At 48.3% G+C, this 15,000-nt stretch overlaps 2 protein-coding genes across 2 annotated transcripts in view; one reads left to right on the plus strand and one right to left on the minus strand.

Annotated features, from left to right (window-relative positions):
- sh2d3cb (SH2 domain containing 3Cb) overlaps nt 1-4,533 on the minus strand; it is a 61,559-nt gene extending 57,026 nt beyond the window's left edge. The window contains exon 1 of the mRNA XM_068596201.1: nt 4,476-4,533. Within this exon, the coding sequence (XP_068452302.1) occupies nt 4,476-4,533 (58 nt within the window). The remainder of the gene's footprint in view (nt 1-4,475) is intronic.
- The window catches only part of LOC137799493 (spermatid perinuclear RNA-binding protein-like), a 21,318-nt gene that overhangs the window by 885 nt on the left and 5,433 nt on the right, over nt 1-15,000 (plus strand). The window contains exons 2-8 of the mRNA XM_068596287.1: nt 8,653-9,329; nt 10,975-11,186; nt 11,717-11,882; nt 13,071-13,215; nt 13,480-13,658; nt 14,572-14,667; nt 14,828-14,939. Coding sequence (XP_068452388.1) covers nt 9,327-9,329; nt 10,975-11,186; nt 11,717-11,882; nt 13,071-13,215; nt 13,480-13,658; nt 14,572-14,667; nt 14,828-14,939 — 913 coding nt within the window. The 5' untranslated portion in view covers nt 8,653-9,326. The remainder of the gene's footprint in view (nt 1-8,652; nt 9,330-10,974; nt 11,187-11,716; nt 11,883-13,070; nt 13,216-13,479; nt 13,659-14,571; nt 14,668-14,827; nt 14,940-15,000) is intronic.

Here is a 15,000-nt window from a genome sequence, read left to right on the forward strand (position 1 = left end):
GGACCTTCTAAAATTACTCATTTTTTGAATGGAGTTTGGTCCTGAAGAGACGGAGAGCTTTGTATGTTCACAGTGATCAATAACTGTATTAATGCACATATTGACGTGAGAGTATTGTCTTAAATTAGGTTTTAACACATGAAGCATAGACTTCTATACAACCAGAGGAGTCGCCCCCTGGTGGTCAGGAGAGAGAATGCAGCTTTAACACATGAAGCATAGACTTCTATACAACCAGAGGAGTCGCCCCCTGGTGGTCAGGAGAGAGAATGCAGCTTCAACACATGAAGCATAGACTTCTATACAACCAGAGGAGTCGCCCCCTGGTGGTCAGGAGAGAGAATGCAGCTTTAACACTCATTTAATTAGGAGCTAATAATCACATTTTCTGAGCCATTTGAATTTTTGTTGTTTCTTTTGTCTCCATATCTCCACATTTCATCCTCATGTGTTTCTCTACGTGACGTCCGGAGCGCTCGATGGTCATTCAGATGAATCATCGCTCAGACGCTGCAAACTCAGACTTGATGGATTTATTCTGACAGGAAATGATTTAACGGGTTTTATGATAATCAATTAATGATCTCAAGTCACAGGACGACAGCTGTTATCCAGCTGTGAGAGGAAACAAATGACAGAAGAGCAATGAAGTCTTAATTTCATCGCCATAATACGACCTGGCATTAATATGATGTATATCTGGCATCAATATGATGTATATCTGGCATTAATATGATGTATATCTGGCATTAATATGATGTATATCTGGCATTAATATGATATATATCTGGCATCAATATGATGTATATCTGGCATTAATATGATGTATATCTGGCATCAATATGATGTATATCTGGCATTAATATGATGTATATCTGGCATTAATATGATGTATATCTGGCATTAATATGATGTATATCTGGCATTAATATGATGTATATCTGGCATGTGATGCAGAACTGGTTAACGTTCCTCTGCAGTATTGATTAGGAACTTTACATTCATGAGATAGATGTTTATTGGTCTTTGTACAGATTATAGTATATTAATAGTAAAACGATAAGTAAGATTGAATCACTTATCGGTGCAGAGCATGTTCTGGTTTCAGTGTCTTCACTGTGAGGATTCATAAAGTTCTTCATGTTTTTTTAATATACTTTTAAATATCATATCTTTATTTGCTCAAAACTACCAAACTGTGTTCTGTAAATATTATTTTACACCACGAGACGGATTCAATGTTTGTTTACGACGGTGTTTGTAATTTATTTCATCTTTTGATTCACGCCGTGACTAACTCTGCCCACATGAATCAGACTAAGATGCTTTATGTCTTTTGACCCAACACACACACACACACACACACACACACACACACACACACACACACACCGTGGTGGGGGACCTCTGGCGCGCGGTATCCATCTTTAATGTGACACATAAAGGCGAATATTCATGAATCAAACACGCAGAGAGAGATTAACATTTGCTCCGTCGTCAAACATCGTCAGTAGCCGACTGCGCCGCATTAAATATGGATGCGGATATTAATATTTAGCGATAGCCGCATCGGCGTATTGTTTACTCGTCCCGGGCGGCGCTGGCGGGCCGGGCCGGTCCTTCGAGGTGAAACCGGTGAAACCCGAGCGGAGGCCCTTCCTGTCCGCCGCCGGCCGCGTCTCCTGTTTCGCCTCCAGAGGAACCGGCCGGCGGCGGCGTCTCTGTGACTTTGCCCGTTGAAATGAAACCTCGTCCTCCTCGTCGACGCCAGAGGACTCTCCTCCAGAGGACTCTCCTCCTCCAGAGGACTCTCCTCCAGAGGACTCTCCTCCTCCAGAGGACTCTTCTCCAGAGGACTCTCCTCCTCCAGAGGACTCTCCTCCTCCAGAGGACTCTCCTCCAGAGGACTCTCCTCCAGAGGACTCTCCTCCTCCAGAGGACTCTCCTCCAGAGGACTCTCCTCCTCCAGAGGACTCTCCTCCAGAGGACTCTCCTCCTCCAGAGGACTCTCCTCCAGAGGACTCTCCTCCAGAGGACTCTCCTCCTCCAGAGGACTCTCCTCCAGAGGACTCTCCTCCTCCAGAGGACTCTCCTCCTCCAGAGGACTCTCCTCCAGAGGACTCTCCTCCTCCAGAGGACTCTCCTCCAGAGGACTCTCCTCCTCCAGAGGACTCTCCTCCTCCAGAGGACTCTCCTCCAGAGGACTCTCCTCCAGAGGACTCTCCTCCTCCAGAGGACTCTCCTCCAGAGGACTCTCCTCCTCCAGAGGACTCTCCTCCTCCAGAGGACTCTCCTCCAGAGGACTCTCCTCCTCCAGAGGACTCTCCTCCTCCAGAGGACTCTCCTCCAGAGGACTCTCCTCCTCCAGAGGACTCTCCTCCTCCAGAGGACTCTCCTCCAGAGGACTCTCCTCCTCCAGAGGACTCTCCTCCAGAGCCCGTCCATGTGCTTTGAGAAGCAGAACGCCTGCAGCGCTCCGGTGTTTCTTCTTGCCGGCGCCGGGACTCCCAACATCAACAGCGCTTCGTTCCGCCTCCGGGTGTTTCCTTAATTTAAGGTGTTGAAGCTCAGGAGCATGAACCTCCTCATGTTCGTGTTTTGTGGGACAGACCTCATTCCCACAGGGGAGATGTCGGCACGTCAACATCTGGCCGTGCTCCTCAGTAGCCGAGAGCGATGCGTTCAATGACCAAGGTCAACTATGTTGGTTTTTTTCCATGCTCAAAATAAAACCGTGTTGGAGCCAAACATGTGGGAAGAAGAGCGACGAGTCGTTCCCAAAGATGGTTTCATGGTCATGAAACATAACTTATTGCATCGTCTTCAGTTCTTCTGGTTTTGTCTGGACGTTGGTCTCGTGATTCAGAAACGAAGGACCAGAGTTCTGAGGGTTCACACACGAGGTCGGCCGTGGAGTGAGTTCCCAGGAAAAAAGTAGATAAATGTGGAAACTCTTGATTGTGAGTCGAAGGAAAAGCCCTGGGCTCTTCAGCGAGCTGCGTGCGGATGGAAGCTGGAAGGAGCTTTCTCTTTTGAAGACATCTCATCTTCCTCCTCCTCACATGAGTCCTGCTGGAAGGTGTAAATCTGTCGGCTCGGATGACGAAACGACTCGAACGCGTCGCGCCGTCGTTTCCTTTTGAATCCGTGGAACATCGGAGAGGAAGATAAAAGACGGGATTACGGGGCGGATTATCTTCCAGAGACGCGAGCGGGTTGGATGGTGTGTCAGCGTGTTCCAGCGCCGGATGACGAGGTCACTAAAGCTCCTCCTGAGTCGGCTGCCAAAAGCCACGAGGACCTTTGAGGACCTTTTGCTGCTCTGAAGCCTCTGAAGATGTTTCTGCAGCGTGGACGCATCTGGACGCTGCGCATCTGGACGCTGCGCATCGCGCTGCGTTTCCTGCTCTCGCCGTCGGGGGATCGGCAGCCTTTTGCCCCCCAAAACCCAGCGGAACAAACACTTTGGTTCAGCTCGAGCAGCGAGGGGGGGTTCAGTCTGTGAGCTGTGCGTTTAAAGTTGTGCTTTTACAACACTAACGACCCATAATGCACTGGGAAGCTGCCGCGTTAGTTCTGTAACTGGATGCCAAACAACAAAAACAATAGAAATAGTCGGCGTCCGGATCTTCTTTTGCATCCAGATCTAAAAGAAATGGACAGTTTGGTGTTGTGGACAATAATCCTGCATATATAGAGTTCATATATATATATATATATATATATATATATATATATATATATATATATATATATATATATATATATATATATATATATATATACATATGTGGGCATACACTAGAGTATATGTATATATACTCTAGTGTATCTGTTGGAAGGAGTGCCGCAGTCTCACTGATTTGACCTTCGCGGTTAAATCATGGCTAATATTAAGCTAGCAAACACCTATTGTGTGTGAATGTTGTGTGTGATTGTTGTGTGTTAACGTTGTGTCGTCTGCCTCCTTGTTGGTTTACCGCCTTGTCGTCGTGTTTTTAATACAACAGTGTTGTTCTCACATGTTGTCCTCTTGTGTTTTCCGCCCAGCGGGCTACATGTGTCTGTTAGCTGTTAGCTATTAGCTATTAGCTAACTGTGGTACGGCTAAGCTCCAGTTCCCTGTTTGGTGCTGGCGTCCCGGTCCCAGTCGGTACTGGTTTGGTCCGTGTTTCAGGCCGTGAAGACAGAAGCGGCTCGTTAAACCACGGAGCTGCTTCTCTCCTCCGTCGGCCTCCGTGAATGAAAAGTGGAGTTTTAAAAAGCTGGCGTCTTCATTTGCCGCCTCAGGTGTTGCAGCGCGGCTCTTTGAGCCGAGGAGTGTGAGCTAACTTCTCTCTGCGGACCGGATTATGTGACAGGATGCAGAGAATCGCTGCCGGATGTTATAATCGGCTTCTAGCGGTGGGACTTCATCCCAGGGTTCACGGGGCGGCCGTGATGTTTCATTCTGTGCACGTCCTGAACGATGTCACCGCACTCCAGAAAGATGAGGGGCTTCAAACCACCTGACACGGCCGAGTTCTGATCCATTACTGAGGTTTCACTGAGAAGACAAAGTCACAGCAGCCTTTGACTCGTCCTCGAGTCCGAAGGTAAGAAAACACTCAGAAAATATGAACGGAACCGTTCTAGTGCCTCTTTCCCTCGAGATTAAGACATTACGCCATAAAACAAGCTAAAGATACAACTGTTCCCCACATGTAAAAGTACTTCTTCAAATACTTGCAGCAAGCTGGTTTCTCTTGGAGTGAAAAGACTTTTAGAATTTCAGAATGAATTGCAAACCGATAGTCGGGTATCGGCGCGCTAACGACTTGATGGATGATCTCCTCATTAATTGTTGTTACAGCATTGGTATTCTTCTCGGGGAGGAACTGCGATTGATCGCTGGAAGACGACTCAATAAAAACCCAAAGGACTGAAGCGTCCGATGAAAGAAAGAGAAAGAGATGCAACGCATCACAAAACTCACGGCTCGCCTCGTTTTACAGAAAGAAAAAAGATCAAATACAACGTCTACTGCTTATTGCAGGTCATTGATGACGCATATTGCAACTTCTATACATCATACTTCTATACTTCATACTTCTATACTTCATACTTCTATACATCATACTTCTATACATCAGAGTATGAATCCAGGACCTGAGCTGAAGCCACCGTGTCTCTGTTGTTGTTTTTTAACAACAAACTGCGACGTCTGATCCACGAAACCTATGGGAACGAAAACACACACACACACACACACACACACACACACACACACACACACGCACACACACATGCACACACACACAGAAGCTTTTAGCACAGAAATGAGTGTGTTGTGCTTACTTGGATGTTTTCAGGCCCGCAGAGCGCCGCTGATCCATTAATGCATTAATGAAGGTCTGATCCTCCGCTGGAGAATAAACACACACACACACACACACACACACACACACACACACACACACACACACACGCTGAAGCTGCTGTTTCATAACAAAGCAGCTGTGTGTCTGAGCGCTCTGCGTGGAGACATCTCAGAAACATCTCGCCGTGAATGTCTGGTTTCAAACCGTCGACCTTCCCTTCAGCGCGCACAAAGGGGGGCGGGTTGGGGGGTTGGGGGGGGACAAAGATGGCGGCATCTCGTCCTCCCGCCTCCTGCGTCTGGACCTTTTGAGCTCGTTAGCGGGAGGAAGCGCGACCTCGTAAAGCGGCCCCACGCGGCGGCTCCGCTTCACGTCCGCTAGCTCGTTAAAGCGCTAACGGCCTCCATGGCGCCGGGCGTTCGGAGCCGCCGGCGCCGGCCATCGTCACTCTGATGTTAAAGTCGTGGGCGATGCGGGTCAGCAGCTTCACACACACACACACAGACACACACACACACACACACACACACACACACAGACAGACACACACATACACGAGGTGTGTGGAGGGAACGAGGCCTTCGTCTTGTGTCGTGTGTGTAGAGCTGACGTCCCGCCCGGTGCAATCCCGCCAGCTGCACTGGTGCATTATGGGAAGACTTGTGTGAACATAACAGCCGGCTCATAACGAGTTTCCCCCGCGGAGCAAACGACCTGAATACACACAGAATAACGACGGCGCTCACCTTCCTGATGCTGGAGGACGGGAACGCATCGGAGAGAGGGAGAGAGAGGGGGATGGAGGGAGAGAGGGAGAGAGAGAGAGGGAGAGGGATGGAGGGAGAGAGGGAGAGAGAAAGATGGGGAGAGAGAGAGAGATGGAGGGAGAGAGCCATTTGTGTGGATGTGTTGTTTTTGTGGTCCAGAGTGCGCTGCAGTTTGACCTCTGACCTCTGTGTTATGAGCTGATAACACAGACTGTCACAGTACAGAAGAAGGGAGAAGGAAGGAGAGAGGGAGGATGGAGGAAGGAAGGAAGGAAGGAGAGAGGGAGGCTGGAGGAAGGAAGGAAGGAAGGAGAGAGGGAGGAAGGAAGGAGAGCAGGGAGAGAGGGAGGCTGGAGGAAGGAAGGAAGGAAGGAGAGAGGGAGGAAGGAAGGAAGGAGAGAGGGAGGATGGAAGGAGGAAGGAAGGAGAGACGGAGGATGGAGGAAGGAAGGAAGGAGAGAGGGAGGAAGGAAGGAAGAGGTTTAAAGTGTTTCTCTGTGTTGGCTTTTTATTTATTCATGTAAACTGGTCAGCGTTGTGTCTATTTATATATTTACGTCCTGCTTCTCTCACTTCTTCTCTTTTTAAATCGTATGTCGGTGGCAGGCTGAGCTCGCCATCTGCTGCTGCAGCGCCTGAACCTCCTCCTGCGATCCTCATGATCCTCATCAGCTGCTCGTGAGGCCGAGAGGAGGCGTTAGGATGCAGTGACACCGTCTGTCCACTAGGGCCTAGAGGAGAGGAGGCGTTAGGATGCAGTGACACCGTCTGTCCACTAGGGCCGAGAGGAGAGGAGGCGTTAGGATGCAGTGACACCGTCTGTCCACTAGGGCCTAGAGGAGAGGAGGCGTTAGGATGCAGTGACACCGTCTGTCCACTAGGGCCGAGAGGAGAGGAGGCGTTAGGATGCAGTGACACTGTCTGTCCACTAGGGCCGAGAGGAGAGGAGAGGAGACGTTAGGATGCAGTGACATCATCTGTCCACTAGGGCCGAGAGGAGAGGAGAGGAGGCGTTAGGATGCAGTGACACCGTCTGTCCACTAGGGCTGCTCTCACTGTCCTTTAAACACACCTTGTTGATTTGTTTGTTTGTTTGTTTCTGAATGGGCCTGTAGTTGAAGAGGAAGATGAGGGGGGCAAGATGAGGGAGGAAGGTAGTCAGGAAGGAAGGAATAAAGAAGGAAGGAATGAAGAAGGAAGAAAGGAAGGAAGGAATGAAGACGGAAGAACGAAGGAAGGAAGCAAGAAAGAAGGAAGGGAGGGAGGCACGAAGGAAGTAAGGAAGGAAAGATGGAAGCAAGAAGGAAGAAAAGAAGGAGGAAGTAAGGAAGTAAAGCGAGCAAGGAAGCTGTAGCAGGGAAGGAGGAAGGATGAGAGAGGAAGAGGAGGAAAATCTCTTCTATGTATTTTTTGGCAAAAGCTCAGAATATGTGTCGGCATGGTGATGTCTCTTTAGGCTCCTCCCCCTCCGTGCTGTGTGTTCTGAAACAGGAAGTGACCTCGTGTGTGTGCGTCGGGTCTCAACCCGACGACGTCGCCTCCTCACACGCCGCTGATTGAATATGTAAATCTATTTCAATGTATTTAAACACATTAGCTCAGGGTCGCAGTGCAGTGTGAAGGTGTCCCTCCTCGTCACCTTCCTCTTCCTCTTCCTCCTCTACAGTCATCAACAGTCAATTATGTCTCATCAGACTATGTGAAACACACACACACACACACACACACACACACACACACACACACACACTCTCTCCTCTCAGTGTGTGTGAGGCTCGTTAGCATTCATGTGTTGAGTTCTCTCGTAGCAACGTCCTCCATTATTGAGCAGTCGTAAGCGCTTTGAAGTTCTGCTGTTTGGGGGACGGTTCTACAGAGAGAGGGTTCTACAGAGAGAGGGTTCTTTAAAGAGAGGGTTCTACAGAGAGAGGGTTCTTTAAAGAGAGGGTTCTTTAGGGAGAGGGTTCTACAGAGAGAGGGTTCTTTAAAGAGAGGGTTCTACAAAGGGAGGGTTCTTTAGGGAGAGGGTTCTTTGAAGAGAGAGGGTTCTTTAAAGAGAGGGTTCTACAGAGAGAGGGTTCTACAGAGAGAGGGTTCTTTAAAGAGAGGGTTCTTTAGAGAGAGGGTTCTACAGAGAGAGGGTTCTTTAGGGAGAGGGTTCTACAGAGAGAGGGTTCTTTAGGGAGAGGGTTCTACAGAGAGAGGGTTCTTTAAAGAGAGGGTTCTACAAAGGGAGGGTTCTTTAGGGAGAGGGTTCTTTGAAGAGAGAGGGTTCTTTAAAGAGAGGGTTCTACAAAGGGAGGGTTCTTTGAAGAGAGGGTTCTTTAGGGGTAGGGTTCTTCAGAGCATTAACTTCAACTCGGGAATCAACAAACACCGTTTGGCAGTTCTATAAATCGGCGTTCTTCTTCTTCTTCTTCTTCTTCTTCTTCTTCTTCTTCTTCTTCTTCTTCTTCTTCTTCTTGTACAAATTTATCTCCTGACAGTTGAAGTTTTTCACTTTGTGTTTTCTTTCCTCCCGACAGCGAGACTCTGACCGAGAGGACCGACGACCGCATGAAGAGGTGGAACGCCGGGACCCTGGACCTCAAGTAGACCCTGGACCTCTCCTGGACCCTGGACCTCAAGTAGACCCTGGACCTCTCCTGGACCCTGGACCTCAAGTAGACCCTGGACCTCAAGTAGACCCTGGACCTCTCGTGGACCTCTCCTGGACCCTGGACGTCGCCTGGACCCTGGACCTCAAGTAAACCCTGGACCTCTCCTGGACCCTGGACCTCAAGTAGACCCTGGACCTCAAGTAGACCCTGGACCTCAAGTAGACCCTGGACCTCTCCTGGACCCTAGACCTCAAGTAGACCCTGGACCTCGAGTAGACCCTGGACCTCTCCTGGACCCTAGACCTCAAGTAGACCCTGGACCTCGAGTAGACCCTGGACCTCTCCTGGACCCTGGACCTCAAGTAAACCCTGGTCCTCTCCTGGACCCTGGACCTCTCCTGGACCCTGGACCTCAAGTAGACCCTGGACCTCTCCTGGACCCTGGTCCTCGCCTGGACCCTGGACCTCGCCTGGACCTCAAGTAGACCCTGGTCCTCAAGTAGACCCTGGACCTCAAGTAGACCCTGGACCTCAAGTAGACCCTGGTCCTCAAGTAGACCCTGGACCTCAAGTAGACCCTGGTCCTCTCCTGTCCCGACATGGTGAGTCGTACGCTGTGTGTTTCTGACCACATCGCTCTGCATCGGCCAATCGGCTTGTAGCTCCATCACTGCACGCGAAACCAACAAAGTCACGACTTAGTAGCACTTTGTTAGCACTTCAAGTCTGGCTGAAGTTTGGGGAATCTGATATATATATATATATATATATATATATATATATATATATATATATATATATATATATATATATATATATATATATATGCACACGGGTGAAGATTAATCTTTTTTAGAAGAACATAACCGTTGCATAATGTCATTTTTAAGTGTGTGTGTGTGTGTGTGTGTGTGTGTGTGTGTGTGTGTGTGTGTGTGTGTGTGCGTGTGTGTGTGTGTTTGTCAGACTTCCTCCTGCTGGGAGAAAAAGAAAAGGGGTTTACTTCAGATGTGCGAGTCGGGTTGCAGTAAACGGAGAACCCCGCAGTGCAATGAATTAGAGCGCCGAGCGTCTCCTGGATCCAGGATCGGCGCCGCGGAGCTGTTGATCTTTGGTTTGGATCTCGTTAATGTTCTGCGTGTACGTTCTGTTGTGCCGTGGTTATTGCCTCCCTTCCCCTCGGCGAGAGATTAGCTGGGTTGTGATGAATGACCCTCGCAACTCCAGCAACCGGCAACTCACCCCCCCCCCCCCCCTCCTCCCCCGAGACTCGTGGCCATGAATTATTAAAGCTCCTCATAAATAACTCACCGTAACGAGGGAGTGCTTACACGCTGCGGGTCAGGGGAGGAAGAGGAAGAGGAAGAGGTGATTGAGAGAGAGCAGTTTGACCTTGGACTGGAAGCTGTGTTTGATGCTCGGTGCGTCCGGGCCGCACCGGAGATTGGCAGCAGCGCCGGTCGCTTCAGGTGTTCGCTGTCACCGCGCAGCCTGGGATGAAACCCGAAAAACAAGCCCCTGTGTTTCGCTTCAGAATGTCTGAGCGAGGAAGTCGAGGGGGGAGACACACACACACACACACACACACACGCACTAAACACACACACACACATGCGAGCAGCACCGGGTGTTGAATTAAAGAACGGTGTGCGTTCAAGTTCAAAGAAGATCTGCTCTGGGTTTTCGTCGGCTGCTTCCTGCTGTGAGTTGACTGTCAACAACGTGTTGGATCAGCTGCAGCTACACAGCACGCCGATGAAGATGACGATGACGATGACAATTACAGCGATAATGATGATAACTGTGATAATGGCGGTAACGGCGATATTAGAAAATATGAATATAAAATATGGATACCCGGTATCGTGTTTGACAGAGAACTGCTTGTTTTCAGGCGATGGACTGAAGACGCTCCACCCTGACACGTATGCTACCTTCAATAAGACACGCCCACCTTCAATAAGACACGCCCACCTTCAATAAGACACGCCCACCTTCAATCAGACACGCCCACCTTCAATAAGACACGCCCACCTTCAATAAGACACGCTTACCTTCAATAAGACACGCCCACCTTCAATAAGACACGCCTACCTTCAATAAGATTTATGACGCCGATGAGGCGGGCCGACCGTCTCAAAGGTCACGGGGGTTGTGAAGGTCGCGGGTTCAATTCCTGCAGAAGTCCATTTGGTCTCCTCCCTGAACGACCTTGAGCTTCTCTCTAACGTCTCTCTCTCTCCCCAGAGGTCGTTCAGATCGTTTGCCAACGACGACCGCCTCGTCATGGCCAAGCACGCCAGCATCTACCCGGCGCCGGAGCAGCTGGAGGCCGTCCAGACGCTGGTGTCCACCGTGGAGCGAGCCCTCAAGAAGGTCTCCGATTGGATGGACGGCCTCCACGGATCCTCCAGGAAGACCGAGGACAGGAAGGGGGAGGAAGACGCCGCTGAGACGAAGTACGTCCCACCGAACATCGACTGACAGCCTTCTGAACCACACAGTGTTTGCTCATGGGCATTCGGTTTAAAGTTATGGAAGTTGGGTTAAAAGTCATAGAAATTAGGTAAAAAAAAAAAAAAAAAGTCACGGAAATTTTGTAAAAAAAAAAAGAAAATTCATGGAAATTTGGAGAAAAAAAAGTGATGGGAATTTGGTTTAAAAAATCATTGAAATTTGGAAAATCTGGAAAATTTTTGGGAAAAAAAGTGATGGAAATTTTGAAAAAAAGCATGGAAATTTGGTTAAAAAAAAAAAAAATTGTTTAAAAAAAATCCTGGAAATTTGGTAAAAAAAAGTCATGAAAATTTTTGAAAAAAATAAGTCATGAAAATTTTTGAAAAAAAAAAGTCATGAAAATTTTTGAAAAAAAAAAGTCATTGAAATTTGGTCAAAAAAGTCGTGGAAATTAAAAAAAAAAAACTTGTGTAAATTTGATAAGAAGTCGTGGAGAAGCCATAGACAAGTGACAATGTGTCTGCCCCGTCAGGCCCGGCGGGGCGTCGGCGCTGTGCGGCGTGACGCGCGTGGGCCTGGTGGCCAAAGGGCTGCTGATCAGAGGCGACGTGGACCTGGACCTGGTGCTGATGTGCAGAGAGAAGCCCACCAAGCTGCTGCTGCTCGCCGTCAGCGCCAACCTGCCGCTGCAGATCCAGGTACGCTGCGTCCCTCCTGACCTCGAGGGAGCGACCTCGAGTCAAGCGACCTTGAGGGAGCGACCTTGAGGAAGCGACCTTGAGGCTTTTAAAAGGCGTCTTTGTGATTGGAGGTTCAGTGAAAGCAGTGAAGCACCAGGAAGCTCTTTGTGTGCCGTGAAAGCAGCGAGAGCTCGAGTGGTGACGTTCTGCAGAAGAACAGGACAAATACCACATGTGGGAGACGGATATATATATATATATATATATATATATATATATATATATATATATATATATATATATATATATATATATATATACACTGGTTTGTTTTACGGTCTAAAGCTGTCATCTCTTCGCTCATCATTAAGAGCAGTCGCATCTTCTGCATTATTCTGTTACATCTCCATCGAAAACCCCACTGTACACACACACACACACACACACACACACACACACACACAATGTTTTATTGGTACTTCAACCCACCCCAATCATCATAAAACACAGACTCCTCCTCAGAGGAGCAGAACGTTCCCAGAACAACGACGATGTCGCAGACGGAGAAATAAATCACTTCTTTATCCTCCAACTGGATGAAAGGATGCGTTGAAGTCAGGAGGAGACGGTTTGATGTCAACAGGAAGTGTCCTGCTCTCGTATCTTCAGCCGTCACCTTGAAGTGTCACCTCTGACCTCTGACCTCTGACCTCTGACCTCTGAGTGCAGCTCTTCATTCTTAAGGACTTCGTGCCTTAACCCAGAACACTGACGTTACAAACAGTAACACCATCAGTAACGATGTGATGTACCTGATAAAATATACTTATCATCTAAATATATTAAAATACAACAACACAAGGCAACGCAAAGTACTTTTATTTTAATTTAACCTCTAGAACTTCTCATAAAACGATAATCAGTTATCATACTTGTTTACCGCTTTGTGTCTTTGGGTCTTTGTGTACTTGTTTACCGCTCTGCGTCTTTGTGTACCGCTCTGTCTCTTTGTGTACTTGTTTACCGCTCTGTCTCTTTGTGTACTTGTTTACCGCTCTGTGTCTTTGTGTACTTGTGTACCGCTCTGTGTCTTTGTGTACCTCTCTGTGTCTTTGTGTACTTGTTTACTGCTCTGTGTCTTTGTGTACTTGTGTACCTCTCTGTGTCTTTGTGTACTTGTTTACCGTGCGAGGCGCTGTCTTGCAGGCGATGACGGAGGACAGGTACGAGGTGCAGTCGTGCGTCCCCGAGGCGGCCATCTTGGTTTGCAGCACCAAAGAGCCCCGACTCACCCTGAAGATCACCCTCTCCTCCCTCGCCATGAGGGCGGAGCCCGGCGCCGCACAGGAAGGTACGGACTTCCTGTTGGAGGACGACCTTCACTTGACCTTTAGTATGACATCACTGTGACACCTGAGAGAGAACACAGAGGAGAAGCAGAGGGGGAAGGACAAGCTATGGATCTGATATGGATCTGGATCAAGTGTGAAGGAGAGCGAGAGTGTTTGTGTGAGTGTGTGAGATTGTGTTTGTGTGTGTGTGTTTGTGTGTGTGTGTGTGTGTGTGTGTGTGTGTGTGTGTTCAAACTCCTGCTTCATCCTGTCCGTCTCTCCAGAGGACGGCTGTCGTGACAAGAAGCAGCAGGAGGAGGAGAAGAAGGACAAGAAGAAAGAGAAGGATCAGGAGGAGGAAGATGAGGAAGAAGAGGAAGAGGAGGAAGAGGAGGAAGACGTCCTGGACAGGAAGAAGTGCCGGGCGGCGCTGGCGGCGCTCCGACACTCCAAATGGTTCCAGGTGAGAACAGCTGGCGCTGTCGACCGAGCGCTCAACTCGACTTCTTCTATTTTATTATATTTAATATTTTATTATATTTAATATTTCGTTATATTTAATATTTCATTATATTTAATATTTCGTTATATTTGTGTGATTAAGACTCTCAGGGAGCAGCTGTTGCTTCGTCACATCATTTTCACGGATATTAAAACACATTCTCCATCTTTTCCTCTCGCTTATCAAAAGTACTTTAATATCAGAATATTCAGCGTTTTATTGTATTTTAAACACTTCTTTTGTCCACTTCATGATTCATGATGTTGTGGTTGTTTTTCGTTATATATTTAATTGTGTATGTGTTGTGCTGAGTAGGCACAATACGTTGTATTATTTATGAATCACTTAGTATTATTTTAAGCTTTTTCATAACTTTACGGAATACTTGTTTTACTGTCAAACTGTTGGAAGAACTTACAAAACGTGATCTATGCACAGAAAACCTGGAGAAGTCCTTCAAAAAATAAAATCCTCAAAGTGGTGTAAAAGTGTTATATTCATGTGTTCATGTGTTCATTTAGTTTAAATAATTAATCTTCTTTTAAAGAAAGAGGCTCAACATATCAGCAGCATCCATACAGGCATCTATATGAATGTTGATTATTTCACTGTAACAGTCGGGTTACAAGCCGCTACCTTCGGTGGTTGTCCGAGCCAGCTAGCTCTGCTGCTAGCTCTTCGTTAGCTCCTCGCTAGCTCAGCGGGAATGCGTGCAGTAGCAGCAGCGCTAGCTTGCTACAGCGAGGACAACCACGGAAGGAAGCGGCTTGTAACCCGACTTTATGGTCGTCAAACTATTCTCTCTCTCTCTCTCTCTCTCTCTCTCTCTCTCTCTCTCTCTCTCTCTCTCTCTCTCTCTCTCTCTCTCCTTCAGGCCAGAGTCGTGGATCTCAAGTCTTGCGTCGTCGTCTTGAGGATTTTCAGGGACGTGTGCAGCCGAGTGGCCGGCTGGCAGCCGCTCAGAGGACGGGTAGGTCCAGCGCCGCGTGTTGTTAGCGTTGTGTTGTTAGCGTTGTGTTGTTAGCGCTGTGTGTCTTTGGCGTTGTGTTGTTAGCGTTGCATGTCGTCAGCGCTGCGTCCTCCAGGAGCTGCCGTAGGTTCAAGTCCCTCTGTCTGTCCGTCCTCTGCAGCCTCTGGAGCTGATCTGTGAAAAGGCCGTAGTCACCTGCAACCGCCCGCTGGGTCCAGGTGAAGCCCTGAGGCGAGTCATGGAGTGTATCGCCTCAGGAGTCCTGCTGCCAGGTGAGGACACACACACACACACACACACACACACACTCTCATACACACACACACACACACA

This window comes from Clinocottus analis, unplaced genomic scaffold (genome assembly GCF_023055335.1).
Source record: "Clinocottus analis isolate CAN_PGR_092001 unplaced genomic scaffold, fCliAna1.0.p SCAF_35, whole genome shotgun sequence".
Lineage (NCBI taxonomy): Eukaryota > Metazoa > Chordata > Actinopteri > Perciformes > Cottidae > Clinocottus > Clinocottus analis.